Raw genomic sequence first — 27,153 nt, 5'->3', positions numbered from 1 at the left:
GATCTAGAAACTGGAAATATATTTTGTCACAGAAGCAAATCTATTAGTGGATAGCCAGGCTATATCATGAAGTAAGAGCTATCCAGTATGCAGCTTAGCAGCAGAGCATCTGCTTTGCACACAGAAGGTCTCAGCTTCAGTCCCTGGCAGCATCTCCAGGTAGGGCTGGGAGAGACTCCTGCCTTTAATCTTGGAGAGCTGCTGCCAGTCAGTGTAGACAATACTGAGCTAGAAGATGAACCAATGGACTAAGTATAAGGCAGCTTCCTCCTTCCAAATGGCCATGGGATGCATTGCAATTCAGCAATTTGATGTGTTTCTATGGCCATTTGGAAGGAACCAGGGCTTTTCATGGGCATTCCCTGTCATTCTTTTTAGTACATTCCCTAGAGCATCTGCTTTGAATGAAAAAGTTCCCAGATTCAGTCCCTGGCAGCATCTCCAGGTAGGGCTGAGACAGACTCCTGCCTGCAACCTTGAAGAAGTCGCTGCCAGTCAGTGTAGACCAGGGATTCTCAGCGTTGGGTCCCCAGAAGTTATTGGACTTCAACTCCCATAATCCCCCGCCCCAGTGGCCTTTGGTTGGAGATTATGGGAGCTGAAGTCCAATAACATCTGGGGACCCAACGTTGAGAATCCTTGTTGTAGACAATCCTGAGCTGGATGGACCAAGGGTCTGACTCATTATAAGGAAACTTACTAGGTTCCTATTCCATGGAATCGTTTTCTCTCTGAATATTTGAAAACAATCCCCCCCCCCTTTGTGACTAACATTTGGTAGGGCTTCTGGAGTGGAGGGCGGGGGGAGTATAAATTGCAAGGTGGGCCACCTCTGGTCTGCAGGTCATCTGTTAACACAGGGGTCAAAGAATTACTGCAGGGAAAAGCAATGCGTTCTTAGTGACGGCTGATGTGACAAGTACGTATTTGTCTCTTTTGGAAGGGATAAGTAACACACCACTCTTTCAGCAATACAGCAGAGACAGCAAGATGCAATCTCCCTGGGGCCTGAAGAAATGAAGAGGGCTGCAGAAAAAAGCAAGAGTGTTTGCCCGAAACAGAGCATGAAAACCTGCTGGAATAGGAGCTCGGCCATGGCATTAATGAGTCTTCGGTGTCAGCTCCCAGGAAGGATCGGGGACCTTGGGCGAGGGTGGAAAGTGCTGCATTGCCCCCAGTGGTTCTGAGCAGAGGCTGCTGAAGAGGCAAGATCTGTGGGACGCAAGAATGGCTCCGCCCTGGAGGGGATGCTTCTGAAAAGGAGCTCACGTGGGAGCTCACGCTGACAGTTTGACTCTCCTCGATATTTTGCCAGCTCCGTTTCCCAGCCACAAGATTAAACATTCGCAGTACTGAAAAAGGCTTCCAATTCAACACCCTTGGAGGAACTGGGGATTTTGCTTAGGTGGCTATATTATAGAAATAGAACAAAATAAACTGAACATCAAAAAAGCCCTCTCAAAAAGCAACATTTTAACTCTTTGTTGGAAGCCAAGCTACATCCCCGGCGGGCATTCCACAGTTTAGGGAGGAAGGACATGCCCCTTGCACCCAGCCACTGAACTGCAGAGTCTGTGGAGCTGTTCCCACGATCAGAGATTCTTGGGTAGAAGAGGATTATCTCAGGAATAAGAACATAAGAACAGCCTTGCTGGATCAGGCCCAGGGCTCATCTAGTCCAGCTTTCTGTTTCACACAGTGGCCCACCAGATGCCACTGGAAGCCACAGACAGGAGTTGAGGGCACGCCCTCTCTCCTGCTGTTACCCCCCTGCAACTGGTACTCAGAGGCATCCTGCCTTTGAGGCTGGAGGGTGGCCTGTAGCCCTCCAACTAGTAGCCGTTGATAGACCTCTCCTCCATGAAGTTATCCAAACCCCCTTTAAAGCCATCCAGGTTGTTGGCTGTCACCACATCTCGTGGCAGAGAATTCCGCAAGTTGATTATGCGTTCAACTTGTGTGAAAAAATACTTCCGTTTGCTGGTCCTAGATTTCCTGGCCATCAATTTCATGGGGTGATCCCTGGTTCTAGTGTTATGGGAGAGTGAGAAGAATTTCTCTCTCTCCACTTTCTCCACCCCATGCATGATTTTATAGACCTCTATCATGTCTCCCGCAGTCATCTTTTTTCTCAACTCCAAAGCCCCAGGTGTTGTAGCTGTCTGGCCATTTGCAGCAGCGGAAGCCCTCCTGACCCAGCAGTCCTTGGACAGCCCAGATCCACTATCTGGGCTAAACATGAGGTAAGACATGAAGAGAGGTGGCCTTTTATTTTAGTTGTCTGCAGCACTGGTGTGTAATCAATCAATTACGGTCCAAGACCAGCATAAGGCAGAACAGTAGAGCATGATTCAAAATCATAAGTCATAAAAAAAATTATGGAACCATAAAACTATATTACTTTAAAATTACTACGCTAATAGTATAAAGCTATATTATAATACTATAAAGCTGCTACCCTTAGAAAGGAGGGTAGCTGTGAGATTATTAAACAGCTGTATTTTTTAAAAAATCAAGAGCATATAAAATGTGAAATATATAAAATGCAAAAAGTGGTGGCTAAAATTGAGTATATAAAATAAGGTTTTGCTGGCCGAATGACCCTAACAATAAAGATTTGATTTGATATAAAATAAGGCATCTAAATAGGAACACCAAAAAAGATAAAATAGCAGTTTGAAACTATGCAGAGCTGATGCAAGCGAATGGCCTGGCAGCCACGACCCGACAGATCCTACTTGCTGCTATGCAGAACTTGGCCGTGTTATCTGTGAAGGCCGGGTCTTTATCCGAAAGCAGCAACCTAGTATAGACATGGCTTGCGTGGCCAGGGTACTTGCAAAGTAGCGGAAATAGAAACTTGGCTAGCCTGTCTCTGTGAAAGGGGCAAAAGAGGAGTGCAGGTTCTGTGGTTTCTACCTCCCCAGTGTCACAGGGACAAAGTCTCTCTGCAACGGGGATCTTTCTGTATTTGCCTCCCAACGGAGCAGAGGGAAGGACAAGAGAATGAGCGAGGGTGAAAGCCCTTCTGTGGCTTGGGATTTCTAGCTGTGAGAGGGTTCGCGGTGGGGGAGGCAGAGTATCTGAGCCTTCCTGCAGACAGGAAGGATGGAAGCCTGCCTAGATCAGCCTGGCACTCAGTGTCCATTCTCTGTGTTCACCTGGTCATGATCCACAGCAAGTAGGGAAAGAGAGTAAAGCCCAGGAGCGGCAATTTAGTCCACACAGCCCTCGGTGTGATTTAAATCCTGTGCTGCTGGCGACCACCTTTCATAGAGCTGGGTGGAAAGAGGGGCCAGGCAGAGTGAAGCTGCTGTTTCCACAATGCATCGTGGCATTAGTTATCAGGACCCAGCTCCTGATTTCAGTACTAGAGATCGCTGGTTGTGTGGGCGTGAGAGTGGCAGAGCCCAGTGTGGACTCTGGTCGTCTGGGTGGAGGCAGGTAGGATCCTGCCTTCCCTCCAACTCCCCAGTTTGCTCGTGAGAACAAGCTGTGTGTATGTGTGTGCGTGCACGTGCATGTGTGTGTAGGGGAGAGAAATTAACTCCGTTCGTCTACAGACCATCTGAGCAGGCTTTGACTATTGACAGGACAGGGATGGCTCAAGCTAATGAGGTGCCCGAGGCAAGGCACCAGACGCAGCCTTGCCCCACAGCCCTAATGGTGGCTGCAGAACCTGCACTCCCCTTTTAAGCCCAACCTTTGCAAATTTGAAAGTGGCACAGAGGGCAGGAGAGGGATATCTGCCATGAGGCAAATGATTGCAAACCATCCCTTGTGCTTCTCACCTCCCCTCTCCTTGTGCTTCTTGCAAATTAGTCTTGAAGAACTGCTCTGATGGCACAGCGGTGGGGTGCGGGCAGGGGGAAGTTTGCCGCCCAGCTGGTGCCTCAAAAATCTGCCACCTGAGGTGAGCGCCTCACTTTGCCTCATGAAAGGGAGCGCCTCACTTCACCTCCTGTCTCTGTCACAGGAACACCAAATCAAACCCTCTACAAACAGTCATAGTTGTAGGAAAATTATTCACATTACTCCTGCTTGCTTTTTCTGCAGGATTCACCTCACCTATATATTCACCAGCTGAAAAAAGAATCAACCTCCACCCAAAAGAGAAAACGTTACAGGGAAAGGATGTTCTTAGCCCCACGCATGAAGGCTCGAGGATCAGGGGTTGCCTGGTTAGTGGCTGGCAATGTGTGCTAAGGAGGGCCTGGATTGTATACATGCCATGGAAGGCAGTAGGGAGGAAGAAAAGCCTGGATCCACGACTTCACAAAAGGGATGACTCAGCAGAATGACTCAGCCCCATGTCAAAGCGTTTGTCCAAGCAAGTGAAAATGATAACTATTAATATGAAAAAAGGATTTAAATCTAAATGGCTGCACAGTCATCAGTTCTCTGGAGCTTGAAGGGGATCAGTTGGTTCACTGGGGCCCTGGTGGATCAACCCAAGCAGAGAAGGGAAAAATGCATGATGCCACGGAACTCAGAACTTTATTGGACACCAAGAGCTCTCTGCCTCTGAAAGATTTATTCATCCAGATGTCCCTAATTACAGGAACTGAGACCTCCCCCCTCCGCCCACACTGCCAAACTTGTTTTAAGATATTTCTCTTAGGGGATGTGGCCACTGAGAATAGTATCTGCCACCTTGCATGCAGAAGGTTCCAAGTTCCCTACCTGGCAGCATCTCCAAGAGAGGGCTGAGAGAGACTCCTGCTTGCAGCCCTAGAGAACCCGCTGCCAGTCCGTGTAGACAATTCTGAGCTAGATGGACTAATGGTCTGACTTGATATATGGCAGCTTCCTATGTGCACCATAGTCTTAGGAGATGAAAGGCTAGAACTTTACTCACCGAGTCAGTCAGCCTGGAAAGAGAAATGGTTATAACGTCAATGCCGTGCACGGTCAGCTGAGGTCTGCTCTGCTGTGATTTCTTAAGAGGATGTAATTCTATGCTGCAACAGCATTGCTTTTGCCTGTGAATTAACAGAGTCCATAATGGAGGTTCTGCTGAAGCCAAGAAAGGTGCATCGGAGCAATGAGGATTTCCTTCCTTTTGGAGCAGTCAGCTGGCCGGGTGTGTGTGTGTGTGATGGAGCAGAGGAATGCTCACTTCCATCCCACAGCCCAGGGACATTTGTCCCCCTCTCCCGCTCCATTGTCCCTATGTGACTGGGATGGGCCAAGTTTCTGCTTGGCTTAGCAGAAGTGGTGCAACAGCTGGGTGAGGAAACCCTGAGTGAAACCTTGTGGCTTCAGCAAGCCCTGCATTCCAGTCATGTGCCACTCTTCTCCTCCTCTTAGAGGCAGGGAAAATGCATAAAGCCAGAGAAGAACTTTAGGAGGGAAGATGGCCTGATTTGAGAGAGCCAGCATGGTGTAGTAGTTAGAGTGTTGGACTAGGACCAGGGAGACCCGAGTTCAAATCCCCATTCAGCCATGAAACTTACTGGGTGACTCTGGGCCAGTCACTTCTCTCTCAGCCTAACCTACCTCACAGGGTTGTTGTGAAGGTACACATAACCATGTACACCTCTCTGGGCTCCTTGGAGGAACAGCAGGATAGAAATGTAATTTTTTTTTTAAAAAAGTGGCGTACAAGTGGTCTTCATTATCCGCAGTCTCGCGTCTCCACAGTTGGGTCTTAGAGACTCAGTTTCTTTATTCGTGGGTTTAAAAATAGGCAAAAAAACACCTATCCGTGGCTCCCAAGGGGCCAGAAATGACTTCCAGTGTCATTTATGGCCTCCATTTTGCAGCATGGAGCCATTTTGTGACTCTTTAAAAAAATCCTGCAAATATTTGCAAAACTTTGGAGGATCTGGAGTTTGGTGGGAGAGCTGGAAGCCTGGAGAACAAGGTACTGTGCTTTCTTCTTCTTCTTCTTCTTCTTCTTCTTCTTCTTCTTCTTCTTCTTCTTCTTCTTCTTCTTCTTCTTCTTCTTCTTCTTCTTCTTCTTCTTCTTCTTCTTCTTCCCCCCCTTCCCGGTTAGGTTTCTTTATCCGTTGTTTGAGGCAAGAATGGAACCCCTGTAATTAAAGAGGACCTTCTGTCCTGACACACTTGACCAGTAATGCAAGATCATATTCCAGACTGGGCAGTCAGTTATCAAGTATGGTAACAGCACTAATGCTGGACCCTAAAGTAGATAACAGGATTCAGGAGGCTTAAAAGCAGCCCCTTTGGGGGTTTGGCTTGTTGCTGGTTTTCTGTATTTCTCCCTCGGCCAATGCTTTATGGCCTTGTCACCATTATTCTCCTGCGGGTGCATCAGAAACTGCTGCTATCTTTGTAGCGATGAATAGCTACCACTGAAGTTTCCTCCTCATTAATCCTCTGTTAGTGTCACCATCTTCTCGCTATCCTTCTTAGCTTGCTTTTATTTTGCCTCACAAGCTCCCTGTGGCATCTCTGAGGCAGCCCCCAGGTTTTAATAATGAAGCACATTCACAAAAGCCATCAGCAGCTCCACAAGTGGAAATGTTTGAGAACTTAAAAAAAAAAAACAACCCAACTTAGGAAGCCTTACTCCTCCTTTTGTCCTTTACAAAACAAACTTTTGTAAAGTTGTTTTTTACAAAAACAAACTCCCCTCCCCTCCACACTAACAAACCTTTTGTTGGCCAAGTGGAAAGGGGCATAATGAATAGGTAAGATAAACAAAAACAGAAATCCTGAACCACAGATAACTGGTAAGACGGCCGTGTTGCTCAGGTCCTTGGAGTTTGGGGTGTTTTTGTCTTGTAGACCTGCTATATAAAGCAAGCAGTAGCATGGTCTGTGCTAGGCCTCCTCTAGGCTCCCCTAAAGTCTCTGGCACACCAAAAGGAGCATAGGAAGCTGCTTTATAATGAGTCAGACCACTAGACAGGGGCGTAGCAAGGTTGGAGTGGGCCCAGAGACAAGATTTTAAAGTGCCCCCCCAACTCACTGAAGCTCAGCTCGTGAAGTAAAGAAATCTTAAATGAGGCTGAATAGTGGTAACAAAAAGCATAGGTTATATATAACCTATGCGCCACAACAGATCATCATCCTAAATTATTTTTAAAAAGGTTTTGTAAATTGTGGATGATGCAAGGCATTGAATGGTACTAGAGAAAGCCATGCTGTTCTGGTAGCTCCAGGTCTTCACACTCACATCAATTTCGGAGGATGAATACAACTGAAGGAAGCCCGGGCGGGTGCGCGGCTGGGGGAGTCAGTCATGTGACTTGCCTCTGGGGGGGCCCCCAAGGCAGTGGGCCCCCAGACAACTGTCTCCCCTTGCCCTCTTATACTTATGCTACTGAGTCTGGAGTTCTGATGGCCATGTGGGCACTTTCCCATCAATAATCCCCTGAAACATCACAGTCCCTGTAAATGAAAATTAAAACAATAATTTCAAATGAGGACATCTGGACTGCTCCATCCGTCGATTATGCAGATGTGCCGAGCTAAGCTTGCAGCAGATTTGGATGGGGTGGGGGCAGAGTTGTGGAAGCTAAAAGTGGCCTCATTGGTTGCTGACTGGAGGCAAGTCCGATCTCTCTGCATAGGCACTAGCCACGAGAGGGCACCACTAGACACCTAGAAGTCAGGTATCCATCCACACTGTTGCTTGCACCTTGATTCCATGGCTGGCTTTCCAAGAGATGGTTCTTCTCTTGCCCACCAAAAAATGGGTCGATAAGCTTGGGAGGATGATGTCTGACTAGTAAAAGACGTGATTTCTTGTGGCTTTGGCATGTGAAGGATGGCTGAATGTGGAATAGGCTTGTATAGCCCATTCAGAGGGCTATAGGCCACCTCCAGCCTCCAAAGCAGGATGCCTCTGAGTACCAGTTGCCGGGGAGTAACAGCAGGAGAGATGGCGTACCCTCAACTCTTGCCTGTAGGCTTCCAGCAACATCTAGTGGGCCACTGTGTGAAACAAGATGCAGGACTAGATGGGCCTCCTTGGGCCTGATCCAGCAGGGCTGTCCTTATATTTTAAAAGGAAATCCACTGCTTTTAATGGGGAGGAACCTTTACAGAGAGTTTGCCATGGCAAGGAATGTGTTGAAGAGAAGGCAGCAAAAGAGGGCTGGGGATAGGGACATTGCTAGGGACTTCAAAGATCACCTCTGGAGAGCAAGAGCAGGAGAGAGCGCATGCCCTCAGCTCTTGCCTGGAGCTGCTCAGAGGCATCTGGTGGACCACTGCATGAAGCAGGATGCTGGACTCGATGGGTCTTGGACCTAGGGTTGCCAACACTGTGTTGGCTGAAATCAGGACGGGGACTCCAAGGGGGCCGAGAGGGGCCAGAGGCGTGGCCACCTAGGGGCGGAGCTTGTTTCATTGTTGTTGTTGTTGTTGTTGTTTTAAAAAAACTGCCTTCCTCGGCCCCGCCTTCTTCCAAACGAGGCAGACGGGCCGATTGCAGGCTTCAGTCTTTTGCCGCCTTCTCTCCAACTCCGTCCCTCCCTCCCTTGGTCAGTCAGTCACTCACTGGTGAGGTGAGTGCTTTGCCTTCAGTCTTCTTCAGCATCAGCACGCCTGTGCCTTCCAGCGAGCCTCCCCTGCTCCAGCCAGAGCAGCTCAGCAGTGGCAGCCATTCATTTCACATCGTTGGGGAGGCGGGAGAGCTCTCGCCCCCGTCCTGCTCCGCCGCCACTCAGCGGCGGCTTTTAAAAGTTTTTTTTTTAAATTCAAAGTGGTAAAAAAGTGGGAGAAATTGAGTCCCGAATGGGACGAGAATTTCTCCCCAGGAATGACTGGACAGTGCAGGAGAGTTGGAAACCCTTCTGGGGCCTGATCCAGCAGGGCTGTTCTTACGATCCAGGGCCCCCCTGCCCCCACTCAATCATACCCCCAAAGAATAATTACACATACTTCTTTAAAGTCTCCAGTATTCTAATCCAGCACACGTGAAGGGAGAAACAGCAGAGAGCCAGGTGAAGACACGAGCTCTCTCTTCCCTGCTCTGTGCAGGTGCCTCCCCAGCTGTACTTCTGTTCTGGGGTCAGGGAGGAGGGAGGGAGCTGGTGAGATTTGGGCCTGTGCCGCAGGGACTCCCCTCATGATGCCCCTGGGTTGGGGAATCCATGAGGCTAAACAAAAATGGCATGCTGCTGAAAACTACATTTTGTTTCGGTGACATGTACTGAAATCCATTTTAAATGTGGGGGCGGGCCAGCATTTTGGATGCACGTTGATCACTTGCCTGTTAAAAAATGTGTACCATTACGGGAGATATTTGATGAATCGCTTTCCCCTACGGTTTCAGAAACAGAGCTCCCTTTGCAACATCATGATATTAATGCGAATGGTCGCAAAGATGAGGACTGTGTCACTCTGCCCTACACCAACTTGACCTCATGCTCAAAGAAGAAACATTCGCTTCTGCATACTCACCCTGATAACCTGCAGCTTCAAAGAGAACCAGGGGGGCTGCAATGAGTACTGTTATATGAGGATTCAATATGCTACCATGACAACAAGTGACATCACCAAGATAGGAACATAGGAAGCTGCCTTCTACCGAGTTAGACGATTGGTCCATCTAGCTCAGTATCTAGCTCTACACAGACTGGCAGCAGCTTCTCCAAGGTTGCAAGCAGCAGTCTCTCTCAGCCCTCTTTCCTCATCTTGGAGATGCCAGAGAGGGAACCTGGGACCTTCTGCATGCAAGCATAAAGATGTTCTTCCCAGAGCGGCCCCATCCTCTAAGGGGAATATCTTACAGTCTCCCATTCAAATGAAAACCATGGTGGGCCCTGCATAGCAAAGGGTACAATTCATGCTTGCTGCCAGAAGACCAGCTCTCCTCAAAACCAGCAGCTGATAGGCACTGTGATAACCATTTGCTAGCAGGCTAGCGCGCGCACACACACACACACACCCCGTCTAGGTCCATTAAATATTTCATTGAGCAGCTTCTGAACCATTACTCAATAGTTCAATTCAGGAGTTACTCTAAGAGCTAAATTTCAATGGGACTACTCAGGAGTAATTTAGTCTGGATGTGAGCCACTCTTCTTCACTCATTGGGGAATAGCCACCCCCCACCCCACCGAAAGACTCCACCTCAAGATATCATCTGGACCACCTTTTAGAATTCAACCAGATATATAGATCCTGCTGTCGAGGTAGAAGGTGGATCCCTTGGCAATCCATGAAATCCTCCATCTTTTTGGAGATGCTCTCTTTGGAGATACATTATCTCTTTGGAGATGCTCCTCCTGTTTATTTTTCCAGAGAATTCTACGGAGCTGTCTTTGTATTGGATGTTTGCATTAATCACACCTGTCCCCACTCACCAATTCCCCCATCGTGATGCTTTTAGTTCTTTATTAATTGCAAACTCAGAAATGCGTCCACCTCAAATCAACACAATGACTGCAACCATGGAAAAGGTGGACATTTCGCAAACATGCATGGGCGGCCTCTCTCCCTTTATAGCTTTATATATTCCTTTATAGCTCAGTCTATGACCTTTATGCATCTTAGGATGGTTGAAATGGAGAGGCAAAGATCAGAGGCATATTATGCATGAAGGAAATAGACTCCATCTCCAGCTCAAATAGACTCCATGTGGAGCTGCTATCTTTCTCCCAGAAGATCATATGATGTTATGCTGGTCAGGGATGTTTATTAAAGTCTATTTTCATAATAAATGTACTATAGATATTGCTCCTTTCTGTTTTTCGTTGTGTGGGTGCTGGGAATTCCTGGATTGGTTTTGGGACAAATGTGCCCCGGAATATCCTCCGAAGATTCTCGGGGGAGAATGCCAAATATTTCTCACGTTATCACTTCCAGAAATGGTATTTTCTGGAATAAAAATTAAGACCCAAGTAGGCTTATTTTCCAGATTCTTAGAAAAAAGGAAAATAGAAAACAGGGGAGATAGTCCTGGACTAAACTGATCTTTATATTTGGATCAATTACGGTAGAGAGCCTTGGGTTAAACTTTACAATGTATGGATCCTACTTTGTTTACTACCAGAGCATATCTTTCAAACAAGTTGAGAGATCTGGTTGCTCTAATAATATCTCTGTGTCTCCACAGCAGCAAAACAGAAACTCCTAAGGACCTTGGTCCCTCATTTTGCATTACAGGCGCTTGAATCAACTTAGACTTTCAAATTAACAAAGTCCTGAGTCTAGTGCAGATCTTTGTTTTCTGTTCTTCCCAAAATGTTATTTTATTCATTAAACAGACTCAATCAGCCACTTATGCAGCTTTAAAAGAGAAGTCTGTGTTCATTACCACCACCCCTGGAGCACTGAATACTTTGTTAAAATGCCCCCAAAGAGCCATCTATGGATAGATATGCAATGCAAATTTGAATTATTCCTGTGTGAAAAAAATTGAGAGATGAGAGTTTGGATATTTGGAGAATAACTTTCCAAAGATATTCTCACCCCCAGGGAGTTATTCGCACATGGCTTCATGCTGTGGGGTAAATGTTGAGCGAAGCCACTTTGAATCACCCTCGCGGCATTGAGGGAAGCAGCCCCTCCGCTCTGCTCTCAGGTTTTGTTTTGGTGCAAGTTCACATGGCATGCCTCCGTGTTTTCCTTCTAGTCAATGGTGGGCGGGGGAGTTGACTGAAGAGCTACATTTGCATTTTTAAGAGAGTATCTCTCTTATCATGCTAATGATTCTACTTCAGTGCCTCTCCCTATTTGCTCCAGTGCTTTCAGAAAAAGTAGCTTAAAACCAGCATTTTAAAAACCTGGAAATAACATGAGATAAGCTAGAATTCACAAGACAAAGCCCGATTTGTGTGTGGAGTGGGTCCAAGGATCTTGAAGGGACTCCGGGGTAAGTTTGGCAGGTGTGTGAACTCACACACTCTCTTCTGAAGGAGATTCGGGGAAGAAGCCCTGTCTATAAAGCCTCCTGGTGATGAATAATCAAAGATATTTGAAATGGAAAATATTCTTTTCCTAGTCTATGCCTGAACTATGGCCCTGCAAGGTTACAGACAGCCTGAGAGGAAGTTTTGCAGAAAACATTTGCAGGAAGTTTTTACTCAACTTTTTGCTCAAGTTTCTACGAGGTTTTTTGCAGGAAGTTTTCCTGTTTTCAGGAAGCTTTGAAGGTTGAGTGGAAATTTTGCAAATCAGATAGGTTGTGTGAATATGCACTCATTCCAAATTCTGAATCCCAATGAGGTTCAGAAGGAAGGTAAACTCTGCACCCAGTAGCACATGCACTACCTTTTCTGTGTGTCTGCAGAACTGCAGCATACAAACAGTGCCACTTTCCGCCACAAATTGCTTGCAGAGTCTGGCAAAGGCACTGTTTTATTGGCTAGTCCAGAAGGCTTTTTTTCTCATCAATTAAGACCAAAGCCCTGGCTGTTTACATAATCCAGTGTGCATTAAACATGATTGATTCCGGTATTATTGTGCACCTGCTAGCTGATGGAACAGCTGGAGTTTTGACCGAATGTCCTCTTGTTTTAAAACATTTACAATCAAAGGATTGCAATGTTCACTCTCTGATGAATCACTTTTCCCAGGCATGGTCAACCCCATCAGCTGAATCTGGCCCAGGAAGCTGTGTCATCAGGCCTGATGTGGCCTTACTAAATGGTGCTGTAGCAAGCATGAATTGTCCCTTCTGTTAAGCAGAGTTCACCTTGGTTTGCATTTGGATGGGTGAGTGCTGTCTGCTATAAGATATTCTCATACTGACTGTCAGATACATGGACCGACTTGGGATAAGGCAGCTTCCTCTGTTCCTAAGTAGTGAGATAGTCCACCCCACTTTGATTTTTGTGAAATAGTCCATCCTGCTTTGATTTTTGTAACACCCAGTCAGGGTCCAAGATGGCCCTCTTCTTATGCTTTTACACAGAGCCACTTAAGAACTGACTCCTTGGTTGCATTCATGCCACACACTTGCAGTTTGGATGTCTGCAAGCTGATCCTCTGCTTGCAAGGTGGCCACTGAGTGGAAAAGATCTGCATGACTGTGAGATGTATATGTTGAGGGTGTGAGGAGAAACACTGAAATCCTCACACGACAGAGTATGCTCTGGTTATCTAGAGACAGTAGGCTGACTTAAAAAGAAATAAAGATTTTTAAAGAAACCAAAACATCACATATGGAGGGCACTAGCCATCAACAACTGAACAATTCTAACTCCCTTTAGAGACCTATTAACATAACTCCCCATGCTTCAATTGGCCAAAAGAGGTAACTATGGTGCAAAGAGCCAATGTGGAATTCTCACTTTTAAGGGGATCATTAGGAAGGGGACTGAAAATAAAACTGCTCATATTATAATGCCCTTATATTATATAATGCCTATGGTGCAGCCACACCTGGAGTACTGTGTACAATTCTGGTCACCACATCTAAAAAAGGACATTGTAGAACTGGAAAAGGTGCAGGAGAGGGCAACCAAGATGATCAGGGGGCTAGAGCACCTTTCTTATGAGGCAAGGCTACAACACCTGGGGCTTTTTAGTTTAGAAAAAAGATGACTGAGGGGAAATATGATAGAGGTCTAAAATCATGCATGGTGTGGAGAAAGTGGAGAGAGAGAAATTCTTTTCCCTCTCACACAACACTAGAACCAGGGGCCACTCCATGAAATTGATTCCCGGGAAATTTAGGACCAACAAACGGAAGGATTTTTTCACACAATGCATAATCAACTTGTGGAATTCTCTGCCACGAGAGGTGATGACAGCCAACAACCTGGATGGCTTTAAGAGGGGTTTGGGTCACTTCATGGAGCAGAGGTTTATCAATGGCTACTAGTCTGGTGGTTATAGGCCACCTCCAGCCTTGTAGGCAGGATGCCCGAGTACCAGTTGCAGGGGAGTAACGGCAGGAGGGAGGGCATGCAAATACCTCTTGCCTGTGGGCTCCTCAGAGGCATCTGGTGGGCCACTGTGTGAAAGAGGATGCTGGACTAGATGGGCCTTGGGCCTGATCCAGCAGGGCTGTTCTTATGTTCTTCAGTTTTTAATAGGATAAGGTGACCCCAAGGCAGTGGCAGTCAGCACACATGTGACAATATCAGTAGCTGAGAGAAAACACCTAGAAATCAGAAGGGCTTTTATTTATTTATTTATTTATTTAGTTAGTTAGTTGTATGCTTGCCGAGAAAGCTCATATAAAGCAAGCCAGTTCTGAATCGAGCCAAGGAGAATTCACAGATCAATATTTGGAAGCAGAATGTTGCAGAGGAAGTACATGCAAATCAAACTTACTTGATTTGCATGATATATCATTCCACGGCCCTCTCCATCCCCAGCATAGCGTCCCTCCAGTGGCTGTTGCTGCTGTCTCTCTTATATTTCTTTTTTAGATCATGAGCCCTTTGGGGGGCAGGGGGCCATCTTTATTTATTTATATCTGTGTCGACTGCTTTGGGGGCTTGTGTTGATATTCAACGTATATATAAATATCTGTCATATTCAATGGGGTGTGTGTGCTGAGGGAAGGCCTGGATATGGCAAGGCCCCCTGTGGGGATATTTAACTCCCTTCACCATGGCATCATAGCCAGCCCAAGCTATTGCAGCACCTGAGGCAAGGTGCCAATTGCTGCCTTGCTCCACACCCCTGCTGGGGGGTCAGCCCCCTTTCAATGCAGACCCTGGCAAGCTTTGAAAGTCGCCCAGGGAGGAAGGCAGGCTGCCAGCAACCTTCTCAAGGGTAACGGAATCAGGCACGTTGCCATTTTCCCAAGGACTGTAGCCATAAGCAAATTGTCAAGTTGATATGATATATACCCACCGGCAAGAGAACAGCTCCTGCTATATGGCTATATTTTTACAAAATCTTTCAATACAGCAATAGGGATGTGCCAAGTGGTTTGACCTTGAGCCAGTTCGACATCGAACTCGGCCAGTTCGAGGGCTCAACATTAAACTGGCCTCAAGCCAGACTGGCCCTGGTTCGGCTCAGGGTTGAGCCGAACCCCACTAGCCAGTTAGGTGCTTCTAACTAAAAATAATAATAATATTTTGAAATGACTCACCACCTCCGGGATGGGGCGCTGCTGTGGCCACGGGAGAGTCCCTGGTGGTTCCCCCTCCCCCTGTCTCAAAATGGCCCAGTTCAGGCAGTTTTTGACCCATTCTGGGCCTCTGTGTAGTGGCGGTGGCCATTTTGGAATCCACCACACAGGTACAATGGGACACCTGTGTGACCCTGACAGTGAGTCATTTTTTAAAAAAGTTTGTTTTTTAGTTAGAACCCCCTGAACTGGCTTGAATTCGAGCTGGGCCGGGGGTATGCAAAACCAAACATGCCTGGTTCTGTTCAAGTCTGGTTTGGACTCAAACCGAACCGGGCAAACCAGTTTTGCGCACACCCCTATATAAAAATATGTTGGTAACGGAAGCAGAATTTTTGGACATCGCTTCTGATTCCTTTACCAACACATTTTGTATGTTTCAGAGACTATCTATAGTATTTAAGGGTTTTGTAGAAATATGGCCTTATAGTAGGAAATATTCTCTTGTCAGTGGGCATAAAGAATAAGTTGAAAATTTACTTATGGCTACAGTCACTGAAAAAGTGGTAATGTGCCGGATTCCATTACCCTTGGAGTTGTTCCAAAGAGTGTGAGGAGAGAGGATCTCTTTGCGAATCTTGCAAGGTCAGATAGACCCCAGAGAGCTTCCCCGATGGTGGTGGTGGTGGAATCTTGTGGCTTTGCTGGTGCCCTAAATAATCTCCCACTTGACATGACCACCTCATCTCATGAAAGGACTGTTCCTGCATGGGACTCTTGTGAAAAGCAGACCACCCACTGTCAGGTTTTGTTCTCCTTGTAACAGCACTGCCAAGTATGGTGGTTTATGGTTCCTCAGAGGAGTACATGCCAAGCATTTACTTCTATGGGAGAAAGGAGACGGATGCATTCAGGAGACCCTGTGGCACACGAGCCTCCTTGCCCAAGATGGTCCCCAGACATGAAGAACCAAGCCTGGCCCAATCTACTTACTTACTTACTAACTAACTTGCTTACTTACTTATTATATTTGTACCAAACTTATGTTTCTGGGTGGTTTACAACAACATAAAACAAATTAAAACAAAAATGGAAACCTTAAGGCAATTTAAAAACACAATGTTAGAAGCTTGGATGAATAAATGTGTTTTTAAAGACTTCTAAAAAGCTGTCAGAGGTGGTTCTTGCTTCAGCAGAGAGAGCACATTCCAGAGTCTTGGGGCAGCAACAGAGAAGGCCAACCCCTGAGTAGCCACCAGACAGAGCCGGAGGCAACTGCAGATGGACCTCTCCAGATATGATATCTCAATGGGCGATGGGGCTCATAGTGAAGAAGACGTTCTCTTAAATAGCCTGGGTATTTAAGAGATGTTGTTTTAAATACTTAGGGCCATCCTGGGATCTTGGTCATACTAGAATGTGACAGAATACTCTAGAGGTGCACAACGGACCTGAAAACAGTGGTACACCAGCTGGTAACCTCCAGGTTGGACTACTGCAATGCACTGTATGTAAGGCTGCCTTTGTACATAGTTCAGAAACTTCAGCTAGTCCAAAATGCGCAGCCAAATTGGTCTCTGGGGCCTGTTCCTAAACAGTTGCACTGGCTGCTGATATGTTTCCAGGCAAAGTACAAAGTGCTGGTTATTACCTTTCAAGTCCTGAAGGGCTTAGGTCTGGGTTACCTCCGAGAGTGCCTTTCTCTACAAGATCCCCACCACTCATTAAGATCATCAGGAGGGGTCCGTCTTTGGGTGCCACTGGTTTATCTGGTGGCAACCTGGGACTGGGCCTTCTCCGTTGCCGCCCCTAGACTGTGGAACATGCTCCCCATGGATATTATTAATTATTATTATTATTAATAATAATAATTTGATTTCTATACGGCCCTCCAAAAATGGCTCAGGGCAGATTACACAGAGAAATAATAAATAAATAAGATGGCTCCCTGTCTCCAAAGGGCTCACAATCTAGAAATAAACACAAGATAGACACCAGCAACAGTCACTGGAGGTACTTGTGAGGATAATGTGAGGATTATCTTCCTTGGAGGCCATCAGCAGAGCCTTAAAGACCCATCTTTTTAGCTTGGCTTTTAATGGTATCTAGTTTTAATTTTAATTTTAATCTGCTTTTAAATGGCTTTTGATTGTAATTGTAATGTTTTTATTTTATTTTAATGTTAACCACCCTGAGCTACTTTAGGAAGGGCGGTAAATAAATTGAATGAATGAATAAAAGTGGCCAAATGCATTGAGGAGCTGCTGCTGCTTGTCAGGACAGGCCAAGAGCTCTTCTTGACTCCTGAGGCTGCTGAAGGATATTCCTACATGGGGGCCAACAAAAAAAAGTCCCTGCAGGCTTGGAATACTGGGAACAGGCTGGCTGGCTGACACACCGCTAAACAGCAATATGGAGGAAGATATTAATATGTTGGTTTCCTTGGATAAGTTTCTTGCTTGTATAAAACACTGAATATTTCTGGCTAGTTTAACAGCCCCAGTATATTGTTTCGGTGGTTTTGTAGCAGAGTATTTGGAACACAGCTTAGACATGCAAAATATCTCCCCATGCTGCCATAGCTCAGAGTTGCTTCTCTCCAGAATTATCTTTCCCCTCTGCCTGCAATCTAGCCCTGATATTTCAAAGACATCAGCCATTTCAGGGAGTCACAGTTCTCTCTCCTTCACTGAGTAAACAACTGCCCATAGCAACAAGGCAGGCTGTGAAAATAAGTACTGTAGCATGAAGAACAGAGTTGTTTGATAAGCATCTCCTCTACTCCCTCATCAAGTCATTTATGGAAATGAACAGCACAGGGCCCACAGGAACAGAGGCAGCTGCCATATACTGAGTCAGAGCATTGGTCCACTAGCTCAGTATTGTCTACCCAGACTGGCAGTGGCTTCTCCAACATTACAGGAAGAATGAGTTTCTCTCAGCCCTATCTTGGAGATGCTGCCAGGGAGGGAACTTGGATCCTTCTGCCAAGCATGAAGATGCCCTTCCCAGAGAGGTCCCACCCCCTGAGGAAAAGATCTTACAGTGCTCACACATAGTCTCCCATTCAAATGTAAACTAGGGTGGTCCCTGCTTAGCAAAGGGGAAAATTCATGCTTGCTACCACTTAAGTGGCGCAGCGGGGCAATGCTTAACTAACAAGCAGAAGATTGTGAGTTCAAATCCCTGCTGGTACTATATCGGGCAGCAGCGATATAGGAAGGTGCTGAAAGGCATGAGGATAGCTGGTCTTGTGGTAGCAAGCATGACTTGTCCCCTTAGCTAAGCAGGGCCCACCCTGGTTGCATATGAATGAGAGACTCGAAGTGTGAGCACTGTAAGATATTCCCCTCAGGGGATGGAGCCGCTCTGGGAAGAGCAGAAGGTTCTGGCAGAATCTCCTAGATAGGGCTGAGAAAGACTCCTGCCTGCAACCCTGGAGAAGCCGCTGCCAGTCTGTGAAGACAATACTGAGCTAGATGGAGCTATGGTCTGATGCAGTATATGGCAGCTTGAGAGCTCTGGGTTTAAGGAAACTGGTGCAGAACTTACTGCACTCATCAACAGACCCTTGGAACCACTGGAGAACTTGTCTAAAACCGAAGAATGTGGGCAGTAATGCCACTCAGCTTGCCCCACAATGACCAGCCAATGGATAATAAGAAAGGGAAACATGCAGCCAATCACAGGCCACTGGCACAATGCTTAAGAAGGAGCAGCTGACTACAAGGTTAACAGTTTGCCTCTGGGGAAATGGTGAACAGCCCCTTCTCAAAAAGGCCTTCTGAATGAAGAAAGATGGAAGCAATCTTAATCGGCACAGCAATGCCCCTCAAGCTGCGAAATCAGCTGCATTATGCACAGCAAATTATTTGCTTAATGCCAGCACTGACATACTTGGACCATGATGAGCATGAAAGCCATCCAACAGCGTTACCAAGGATTCTGCGTTCCCAGCTGGAAATAGCTGGAAAATCCATTTCCTCTCTTTGCAAGTCCTCAGACCAATCTCTCTCTCTCTCTCTCTCCCCCCCCCCCCGCATGCTTTAATGTGGCAGCTAGTACTCAGATTTTGCCTCAGCACTCAGATTTGTTAACAACTCCAATCATGCATTTGGTTAGAACAAGGTATTTTTCCTGACCCATTTGCATTTCACAAGGATACATGGCCTTCTTCTTTTCATGCTGCATAGCACACCTTCCCTTCCCTTCCTCTGATGCTTATTTGGACAGCAGTGGGAATGCAAACAGTACAGCTCCTATCCGGCAAACAGTACAGCTCCTATCCCCCCCCCCCCCCCAGCAGCCTGCTCGCCCATGTGCCCGTTGACGGAGAAGAGGAGCAAGAGATGCTCTGTGCGTTCACCCGAGTCTGGGGATGCAAGCTGTGTCAGGCCGTTGGTCTATCAAGTTCAGTATTGTCCACGCTGACCAGCAGCAGTGTGCCACGGTTTCAGGCAGGACCTACCTGGAGATGCCAGGGTGTAAACTTGGGCCCTTCTGGTGTTTTATCACTGAACTACAGACCCATTCCTAATACAAACATCCCTCTCAGCTTAACCTGGAGATGCCTGGGAGTGAACCTGTGACCTTCTACATGCAAACATGCAGATGTTCTGCCACTGAGTTCTGGTCCCATTCCCTAAGGGGAACATCTTATAGTGCTCACATGTACAGTAGTCACCCTGCAAATGCAAACCAAGGCAGACCCAAAGGAGAGACTTCACACTCATGACCACAAGACCAGCTCTGCTTCTTCCCTCTTCCTTCTTGGCCCCTTCCCTGGTTCATTTTGGTGTCCCTGAACCCATGGCTTTCTGTCTTTCATGGGCAAAGATTCTATCACATGTGAAGGCCACACCACTATAGGAAGAAATGAGAGAAACACCCGAGGGCCCAGAAGTTGTGGGCAGCTTCTTCACAGCCCTCTTCCCAACCAGTAGATTCTTGATTCTTCCAAACTCCTCTTTTGACTTTCAGGTACCAAATCTCCATCATCATCCACCATGTTCTGGGCTGCTTGACATGCCTGTATATTCTGCACTTGATGGCTGCCGAATCAAGTGATTACTTCCATGTGTCAATGAGCCATATCAGATCTATCTATCTATCTATCTATCTATCTATCTATCTATCATCTTTTCCTTCCTACCTTCCTTCCTTCCTTCCTTCCTTCCTTCCTTCCATCCATCCATCCATCCAGACACACACTCTCTCTCCTCCCTCCCTCTTCCAGAATCTATCTCTCTCTCTCTCTCTCTCTCTCTCTCTCTCTCTCTCTCTCTCTCTCTCTCTCTCTCTCTCTCTCTCTCATCTTTGTACACCAACTGTCTCTGGGCAGTTTATATCAACATAAAACAAATTAAAACAGGAATTAAAACCTTAAAACAATTCAAAACCACAAGTCTAGTTGAAAAGCTTGGGTGAATAAACAACAACAACAAATATTTATATACTGCTTTTCAACAAATGTTTCCAAAGCCATTTACATAGAGAAATAACAAACAAACAACAAATAAATGCATCTTTAGAGACTTTTAAAAAGTGGTCAGAGATGGGGAGGCTCTGATTTCAGCAGGAAGCGCATTCCAGAGTCTTGGGGCGGCAACAGAGAAGGCCCGTCCCTGAGCAGTCACCAGATGAGCCGGCTGCAGCTGCAGATGTACATCATCCCAGAGCGTGGTCTAAGGCAGGGCTGAACAACTTTGGCCTCCTGCAGATGTTGGCCTACAATTCCCATAATCCCTGACGACTGGCAACTGCGGCTGGGGATTATGGGAGATGTAGTCCAAAAGCAGCTGGAGGACTGAAGTTGTGCAGCCCTGGTCAAAGTGCACACTCACCTTGATGAAGCTAAACAGGTTTTGGTGTGGTCAGTACCTGGATGGGAGGCCCATGTATGCCACCGTTGGGGATGGGCCCGCTTTCTGTCTCCCAGGTTCAGCCCCTGGTAGCATCTCCAGATCAGGCTGGGATTCCTGGCTGAAACCTTGGAGAGTTTCTGCCAGTCTGTATAGACAATACTGAGCTAAATGGAGCAAGGGTTTGACTCAGTATAAGGCAGCTTCCTATATTATGTCCTCAATGCCACAGGCAACAACAATAACAAAAACAACCTAATGTCATCAACTTGACTTTTCACACATCCAGGTGCAGTGCAATGCACATGCTCACACATTTTCTGATGCCTACTCAGTCAATTTCATGACCCCGCCACTAACAGAGATCCGGTTGGCGGGGACTAGAGACAGGGCCTTTTCGGTTGTGGCCCCTCGACTTTGGAATGCCCTCCCTGAAGAGCTTCGCCATGCTTCCTCCCTCAGTGTTTTTAAAAAACATCTTAAAACACACCTTTTAAAGGAGGCTTTTTAATGCTCCATTATTATTTTGTTATACCTGGTAGGTTCTTTAGTTTTTTATAATTTTCAGTTTTAATTTGAACCTAATAATTGTGGTTTTTAATCTGACAAAAAAATTAGTTAATTTTATTACTTTTATTGTAGCTGTGTCTATCTCATTGTTGTGAGCTGCCCTGAGCAGTAGTGCACAGGAGGGGGGAGGTGTATAAATATTTTTTAATAAAATAAATAAATAAATAAATAAATAAATTTTTGATCCCACTCAGGCCCCACTCTGAATGCACATGCACACACACACACTGCCTTGATACTGCTGCCCAGAACAAAACTCATTCCGCACAGAGATGAAAAAAATTAGAGAGAACACTAGTTCTGAGTTTGGCTGTCATCACTTAGCGCTCACAAACACTGCAGGGCGTGACGGCTGACTCTGTTGGATGCTGATCTGCAATTGAATGTACAGAAATCAGATGGCCAGATAAGGCTAATTGGTGGTGTTCTCGGGAACCAGCTCTCAGGCAAACCACCTCCAGAGATTAAGTTGAGCCATTTAAAGGAGGAATCATCAGACAATACAACTCAGTACGGAATTCAGAAAGGAAATGGATCAGCGCCAGCAGAAGGTGGAAGGCAGCGTTTTCCATTGTAAGGCCTGGGGGCCAGTGGCTGCCGCATCACTCTGTGGGCGGCTCCTTGACAAATTGTTTATTGGGACTGTGCAAAGCTTCCTTGCATAGCTCCCCCGGCACTGTGCAGAGATGACCATTCTCACACGGTGCAGTGCAATCCTTTGCCCAGTGCTGGAAGGGTTCATTTAAGGGAAATAGCCCAGGAACTATTTCCCACTTGAGCCCCTGTACCATCACTTGAGCCCCTGTACCATCTTGGAAGATGTTGCCCTTTCAGCAGTTTCTTCCTAGGGTTCTTAAGAGAGAGCTCTGCTAGCACTGAGAAAAGCACAGTTCTGTGTAGAGGTCAGCACAGAGTGGGAAATAGCTCTCACTTTGAAGGGTTTTTGCCAAAGTGGCCCCTGCTTGAAAAATAATCACTGGAGTAAGGGCTAAGTATCACAGAAAGTGGTCCAGAAAAGCCGCCTTGTCCAAGTGCCTCCAAGTCAATATTCAAAACCAGTCCTCATATTTCAGCCAATTCTCATTTCGTGAAGGATAGCCTAGTGCTGGAAAAAGTGCAGGAACAAAAATGATCAAGGGGTCAGAGTATCTGTCTTAGGAGGAAAGGCTAAAGCATCTGGGACATTTTAGCTAAGTGAAAAGGTTACGACAGGGAGACATGATAGATGTTTATAAAACTATGCATAGTGTGGAGAAAGTAGGTTAAAAAAGAGGGTTTTTGACCATTCCCATATCTCTGAGACTCAAGATCATTCAATAAGATTGACTGGCAGCTGAAGGAAATCCTTCCACTTTCTCCATGCCCCTTCTGTGGTTCATAAGGCAAATCTCACTCTGTGGCTTTCCTTCCTCCAAAGAGTCAGGACAAACGGAAGAATTGCACGCAATGCATAATGAAGAGATTGAAGATGCATAATGATTGAAGATGCATAATGAAGAGATTGAAGATAAAACGGCCAGTGCCATGATGCTCTTGTGCACATCTATGGTGCAGCTGCATTTGGAATAATGTGCACCGTTCTGGTCACCGCACCTTAAGAATTTTATTTATTTTACATTTGTTTGGACCTGGTTTCTGATTCCATTATCAACTTATCTGATTCCATTATCAACTGATTCCATTATCAACTTATTTTGCACATTTTAGAGGCCATCGATAATATTTAAGGGCTTTGTAAAATGGAGATGGAGATAAAATGGAGATGTTCTTTTGCCAGTGGGTATATTATCAATGTGGAAAATATATCATTTATCAAACATATCAATGTGGTATATATCAATATGGAAAATCGGCTTATGGCTACCATAGTTGAAAAAAATGTTAACATGCCTGGTTCCATTATCCTTGGAATTGCCCCCAGGGCCACTTTGGCAAAAAAAAAAAAGTGAGGAAAGGTGGGATATTATGCAATGTCTCTATCCCCACTGGCACAAATCCTCCCCTGCCCCTCTTTTTGCTCAAATTTGGTCATTTGAGCAGATCACACAGCACCCCTGTGGTGCTTTCTAGGGACCACCAGTTGCTGATCTCTGCTGTAGTATCATCCAAAGCTCAAACCGCACAGATCGCTCTTGCCCTGACCGTGTTACAGCACAGCATGTTTATTTGGATGCCTCTGTCAGGATAATTCCAAGAGGTGCCCCATGGAGGCAGAACTTAACACAGCACTCGCTCTCCGGCTACTGGATCCTACTGGCTATCAGGATTTCAGAGATATATTTACGAGCCAAAGTCGATTCTTGTGTATGTGAGAATGTAGACAAAGAGTATTGCAGGTCCTGGTACAAGTGACAGAAATGTGATAATTTCCATATGCTAAGAGACAGGAAAGTGGCTTGATGTAGCTCCTAATAGAATGTACCATTCACAGACTGCAGGGGGGCAATTCCTTGTTTGGATACTCCCCATCTTCAAAAGAAGACCGCCTGCAGGCAGAAAACTAGCCGGTCAAAAAGATGCCCAGCCTACGGTTTCCCCACACACACTGCTTATCTATGTATATCAAGACTTTTTTTTTTTAAACACCTAATGTTGATTCAAACAAGCAGTTCTTTACCTACAACCTAAATGGTGCACACTAAAAACAAAACAAACAAACAAACAAAAACCCTAGAAGAAAACCAGGTCCATTTCATTCCCACATGTCTCATTTGCCACGCCCTCTACCCTGTTTTCCACTCGCGTCCAGTTTTCTAAATGACAGTTTACCTTCAACCACCACTTACCTTGCATCTTTGATCCAGGTGCAACGGTGCCCCGGGCCAAGTCCCAAATGCATCAGGCATATACACATTTGCAGGCAGATCACCAGCATGACCACGTATGCACACGAATGCAATAATTTACTTGCATAATACGCCACTTATGCAAGTGACACTGGACAGTTTGCATCTTGGTGTGTGAAAAATCTCCCCATCCATCACACACGGCAGGGATTGGTAACTTTTCAGGAGTGGTGTGTAAAAGCTGGAGGGGGTGGTCTGCCATCGTTCCTGTTGCAGGAGGAAGAGGAGGAGGAAGGGTCCTGGTCCTTGACAGCCACCTCCTGCATCACCTCCTGCTCTCCCTTCTCTGCCATCATCTTCTCTGTCTCCTTCACCTCCACCACTGATGTGCATTAACTCCCCAGCAGCAGCAATGGCAGAGGTGGCAGGATCGAGCCCCCGCTCTGCTCTGTCTGTCCTTAGGATCCTGCCATCACTGCTTCTGGAAAGCTAGAACACATTGGCAGTGGGGGCAAAGAAGACCGAGGTGGCAGTGGCCAAGGAGGAAGAGGAGGTGGCAGCAAGGAAACAGAGCCCCTCCCCCCATGTGGTGGCACTAGGAAAAAACCAAGGGGGGCACAGAAGGGTGCAATGTGCATTTCTGGGTTCCATCCCACTTGTTAGATTTCTGAAAGAGAAGGGGGGACTACTGGTCTGTGGTGTTTGCCTCCCTTGGCCTCCTCTGGGGCCCCCTTGCTCCTCCCACAGTGGAAGCAGCAGCCACCACTGTGGCCGACCCTTATCTGTGTGGGCCTCAGAAGGGGGCACATCTCTAGCGCAACTCAAAATCATTTCGTCGCTCCTGCGCTATGATCTATTCCAAGCGAAAGGGCTTTTTGGCCTCCAAATCAAACAGTTTGTCTGTCTGTCCGTCTATCCTGTCTGACATGTGCATCCTTAGGCAGTGTACATAAGTTTAAATAGAACAAATATAAAAACTGGATAGAAGAATTAAAACAATTATGATATAAAACCAATTAAAATTAATTAAAAGCCAGAGAAAATAGGTGCATCTTAAGTTTCTTTTTTAAAAACAGCCAGAGATGGAGAAACTCTGATCTTAACAGGGAATGCATTCCAGAGCTCCGGGACAGCCACAGAGAAGGCCCGGTCCCAAGTAGCCACCAAATGAGCTAGTGGTAGCCATAAACAGACCTCCCCAGATGATTGTAATAGGAGGGAGAGTTCATGACAAAGGAAGCACTCTAAATAGCCTGGATCCAAGCCATTAAGGGCTTTATAGGTAGTAACCAGCACTTCATATTTCACTCTGAAACAGTTTTTTAATATCGGTGTTATATGGTCTCTTTGGGTCACCCCGGAGACCAGTCTGGCTGCTGCATTCTGCAATAACTGTAGTTTCCGGACTATCTACAAAGGCAGCCCCATAGAGTGCATTACAGTAGTCAAATTTGGAGGTTATCAGCACATGTACCACTGTTTTAAGGTCACTTTCCGGCAGAAATGGGTGCAGTTGATAAAAAGTGCTCTTGGTCATTGCCTCAACCTTAGAGACCAGGGAGAGTTTTGGATCCAGGAGCACTCCCAAGCTATGTACTTGTTCTTTCTGGAAGAGTGTAATCCCATCCAAACTATCTCCCAAGTTCTGACACACACACACCCCACAATCAGTACCTCCATCTTATCTGGATTCAACTTTAGTTTATTATCTCTCATCCAGCCCATTACCACCTCCAGGCAGTCATTTAGGGAAATTATGCCATTATCTGATGAAGCTGATATGGAGAAATAGATTTGGGTATCATCAGCATATTTATACAAACACCAAATCTGCACCAAATCTCCTGATGATCTCTCCCAGTGGTTTCATGCAGATGTTAAAAACCACTGGAGAAAGTATGGAGCCTTGTGGAACCCCATACATTCTCCCGCTTTGTAGAGCAATTGTCTCCAAGCAACACTGTCTGAAATCTGCCAGAGCAGTAGGGACGGACCCACTATAAAACAGTGCCACCTAATCCTAACTCCCTCAGGTGACCCAGAAGATTACCCTGAACCAAATCTCCTGATGATCTCTCCCAGCAGTTTCATTTAGATGTTACAAAGCATTGGAGACAGTTGCTTGAAAATCATTTCCATCTATGGGGTACTGACTTACCCTTCTCTCCTTGTCACCATATTCAATGCCCAGGGTGTCCATTGCACGGACGATCGCTGCAAGTGACTGAATAGTGTTACTATAGACCACGGGCTTATACTGCTTCACATCTTCTCCAGAGAAACCATCTTCATGGATGATCCTTGAAAAAAACACAAACACAGAAAAGAAGACCTTGTAAAGTTGGAAAAGGATAATGTTTTGTTCAAACGAAGCTGCTCCCGAATTTTCGTTCAAGAGCTGGTACAGTGCGGTAGCTTTACATTATGCTAGAGATGGCTCCAGGTGCACAGTGTCTGAGGCAAGGCATCAAAAGCTGCCTTGCCCCACAGCCTTGACTGGGGGGCAGCCCCATATCAAAACCAACCCTTGCAAGCTTTGCAAGTGAATGGGGAAGAGGGAGACTGGAAGGTTTCCAGCAGCCTTCTACTCCTCTCCTGGTGCTGTTTATTTTTTCTATTCAACATATTTATATACTGCCCAACACTTATGTCTCTGGGCAGCTTACAGGAACACAGCACAAATTAAAACAAAATCAGAAAATTGAAAGAATTTAAAATTTAAAACGATGCTAAAACCGTTTGAGTCTAATTAAACACCTGGGTGAACAAATTGGTCTAAACAGCCTTCTTAAAAGTTATCAGGGATGGCGAGGCTCTTATTTCAACCGTGAGCACATTCCAAAGCTTTGGGGTAGCAAGGCGTGTGAGGAGAGGTGATGCTTGCAAGGGTCAGATCGGCCCAGATTGCTGCTCCAGTGGGGACCATGAATGGCATCCTGCCACCTTGCTAGCAGGGGTGTGCGAACAGGTTCGGAACTGAACT

At 46.2% G+C, this 27,153-nt stretch overlaps 1 protein-coding gene across 2 annotated transcripts in view; it reads right to left on the bottom strand.

Moving 5' to 3' along the window:
• The window catches only part of GNAO1 (G protein subunit alpha o1), a 195,763-nt gene that overhangs the window by 87,961 nt on the left and 80,649 nt on the right, over nucleotides 1–27,153 (bottom strand). For both annotated transcript variants that reach the window (XM_053270466.1, XM_053270465.1), the window contains exon 3: nucleotides 26,329–26,470. In XM_053270466.1, coding sequence (XP_053126441.1) covers nucleotides 26,329–26,470 — 142 coding nt within the window. The remainder of the gene's footprint in view (nucleotides 1–26,328; nucleotides 26,471–27,153) is intronic.

The sequence above is a fragment of the Hemicordylus capensis genome, chromosome 9 (genome assembly GCF_027244095.1).
Source record: "Hemicordylus capensis ecotype Gifberg chromosome 9, rHemCap1.1.pri, whole genome shotgun sequence".
Taxonomy (NCBI): Eukaryota; Metazoa; Chordata; class Lepidosauria; order Squamata; family Cordylidae; genus Hemicordylus; species Hemicordylus capensis.
Note: the sequence above shows the minus strand (reverse complement) of the source record. Positions and strands in the feature narration are given on the sequence as shown.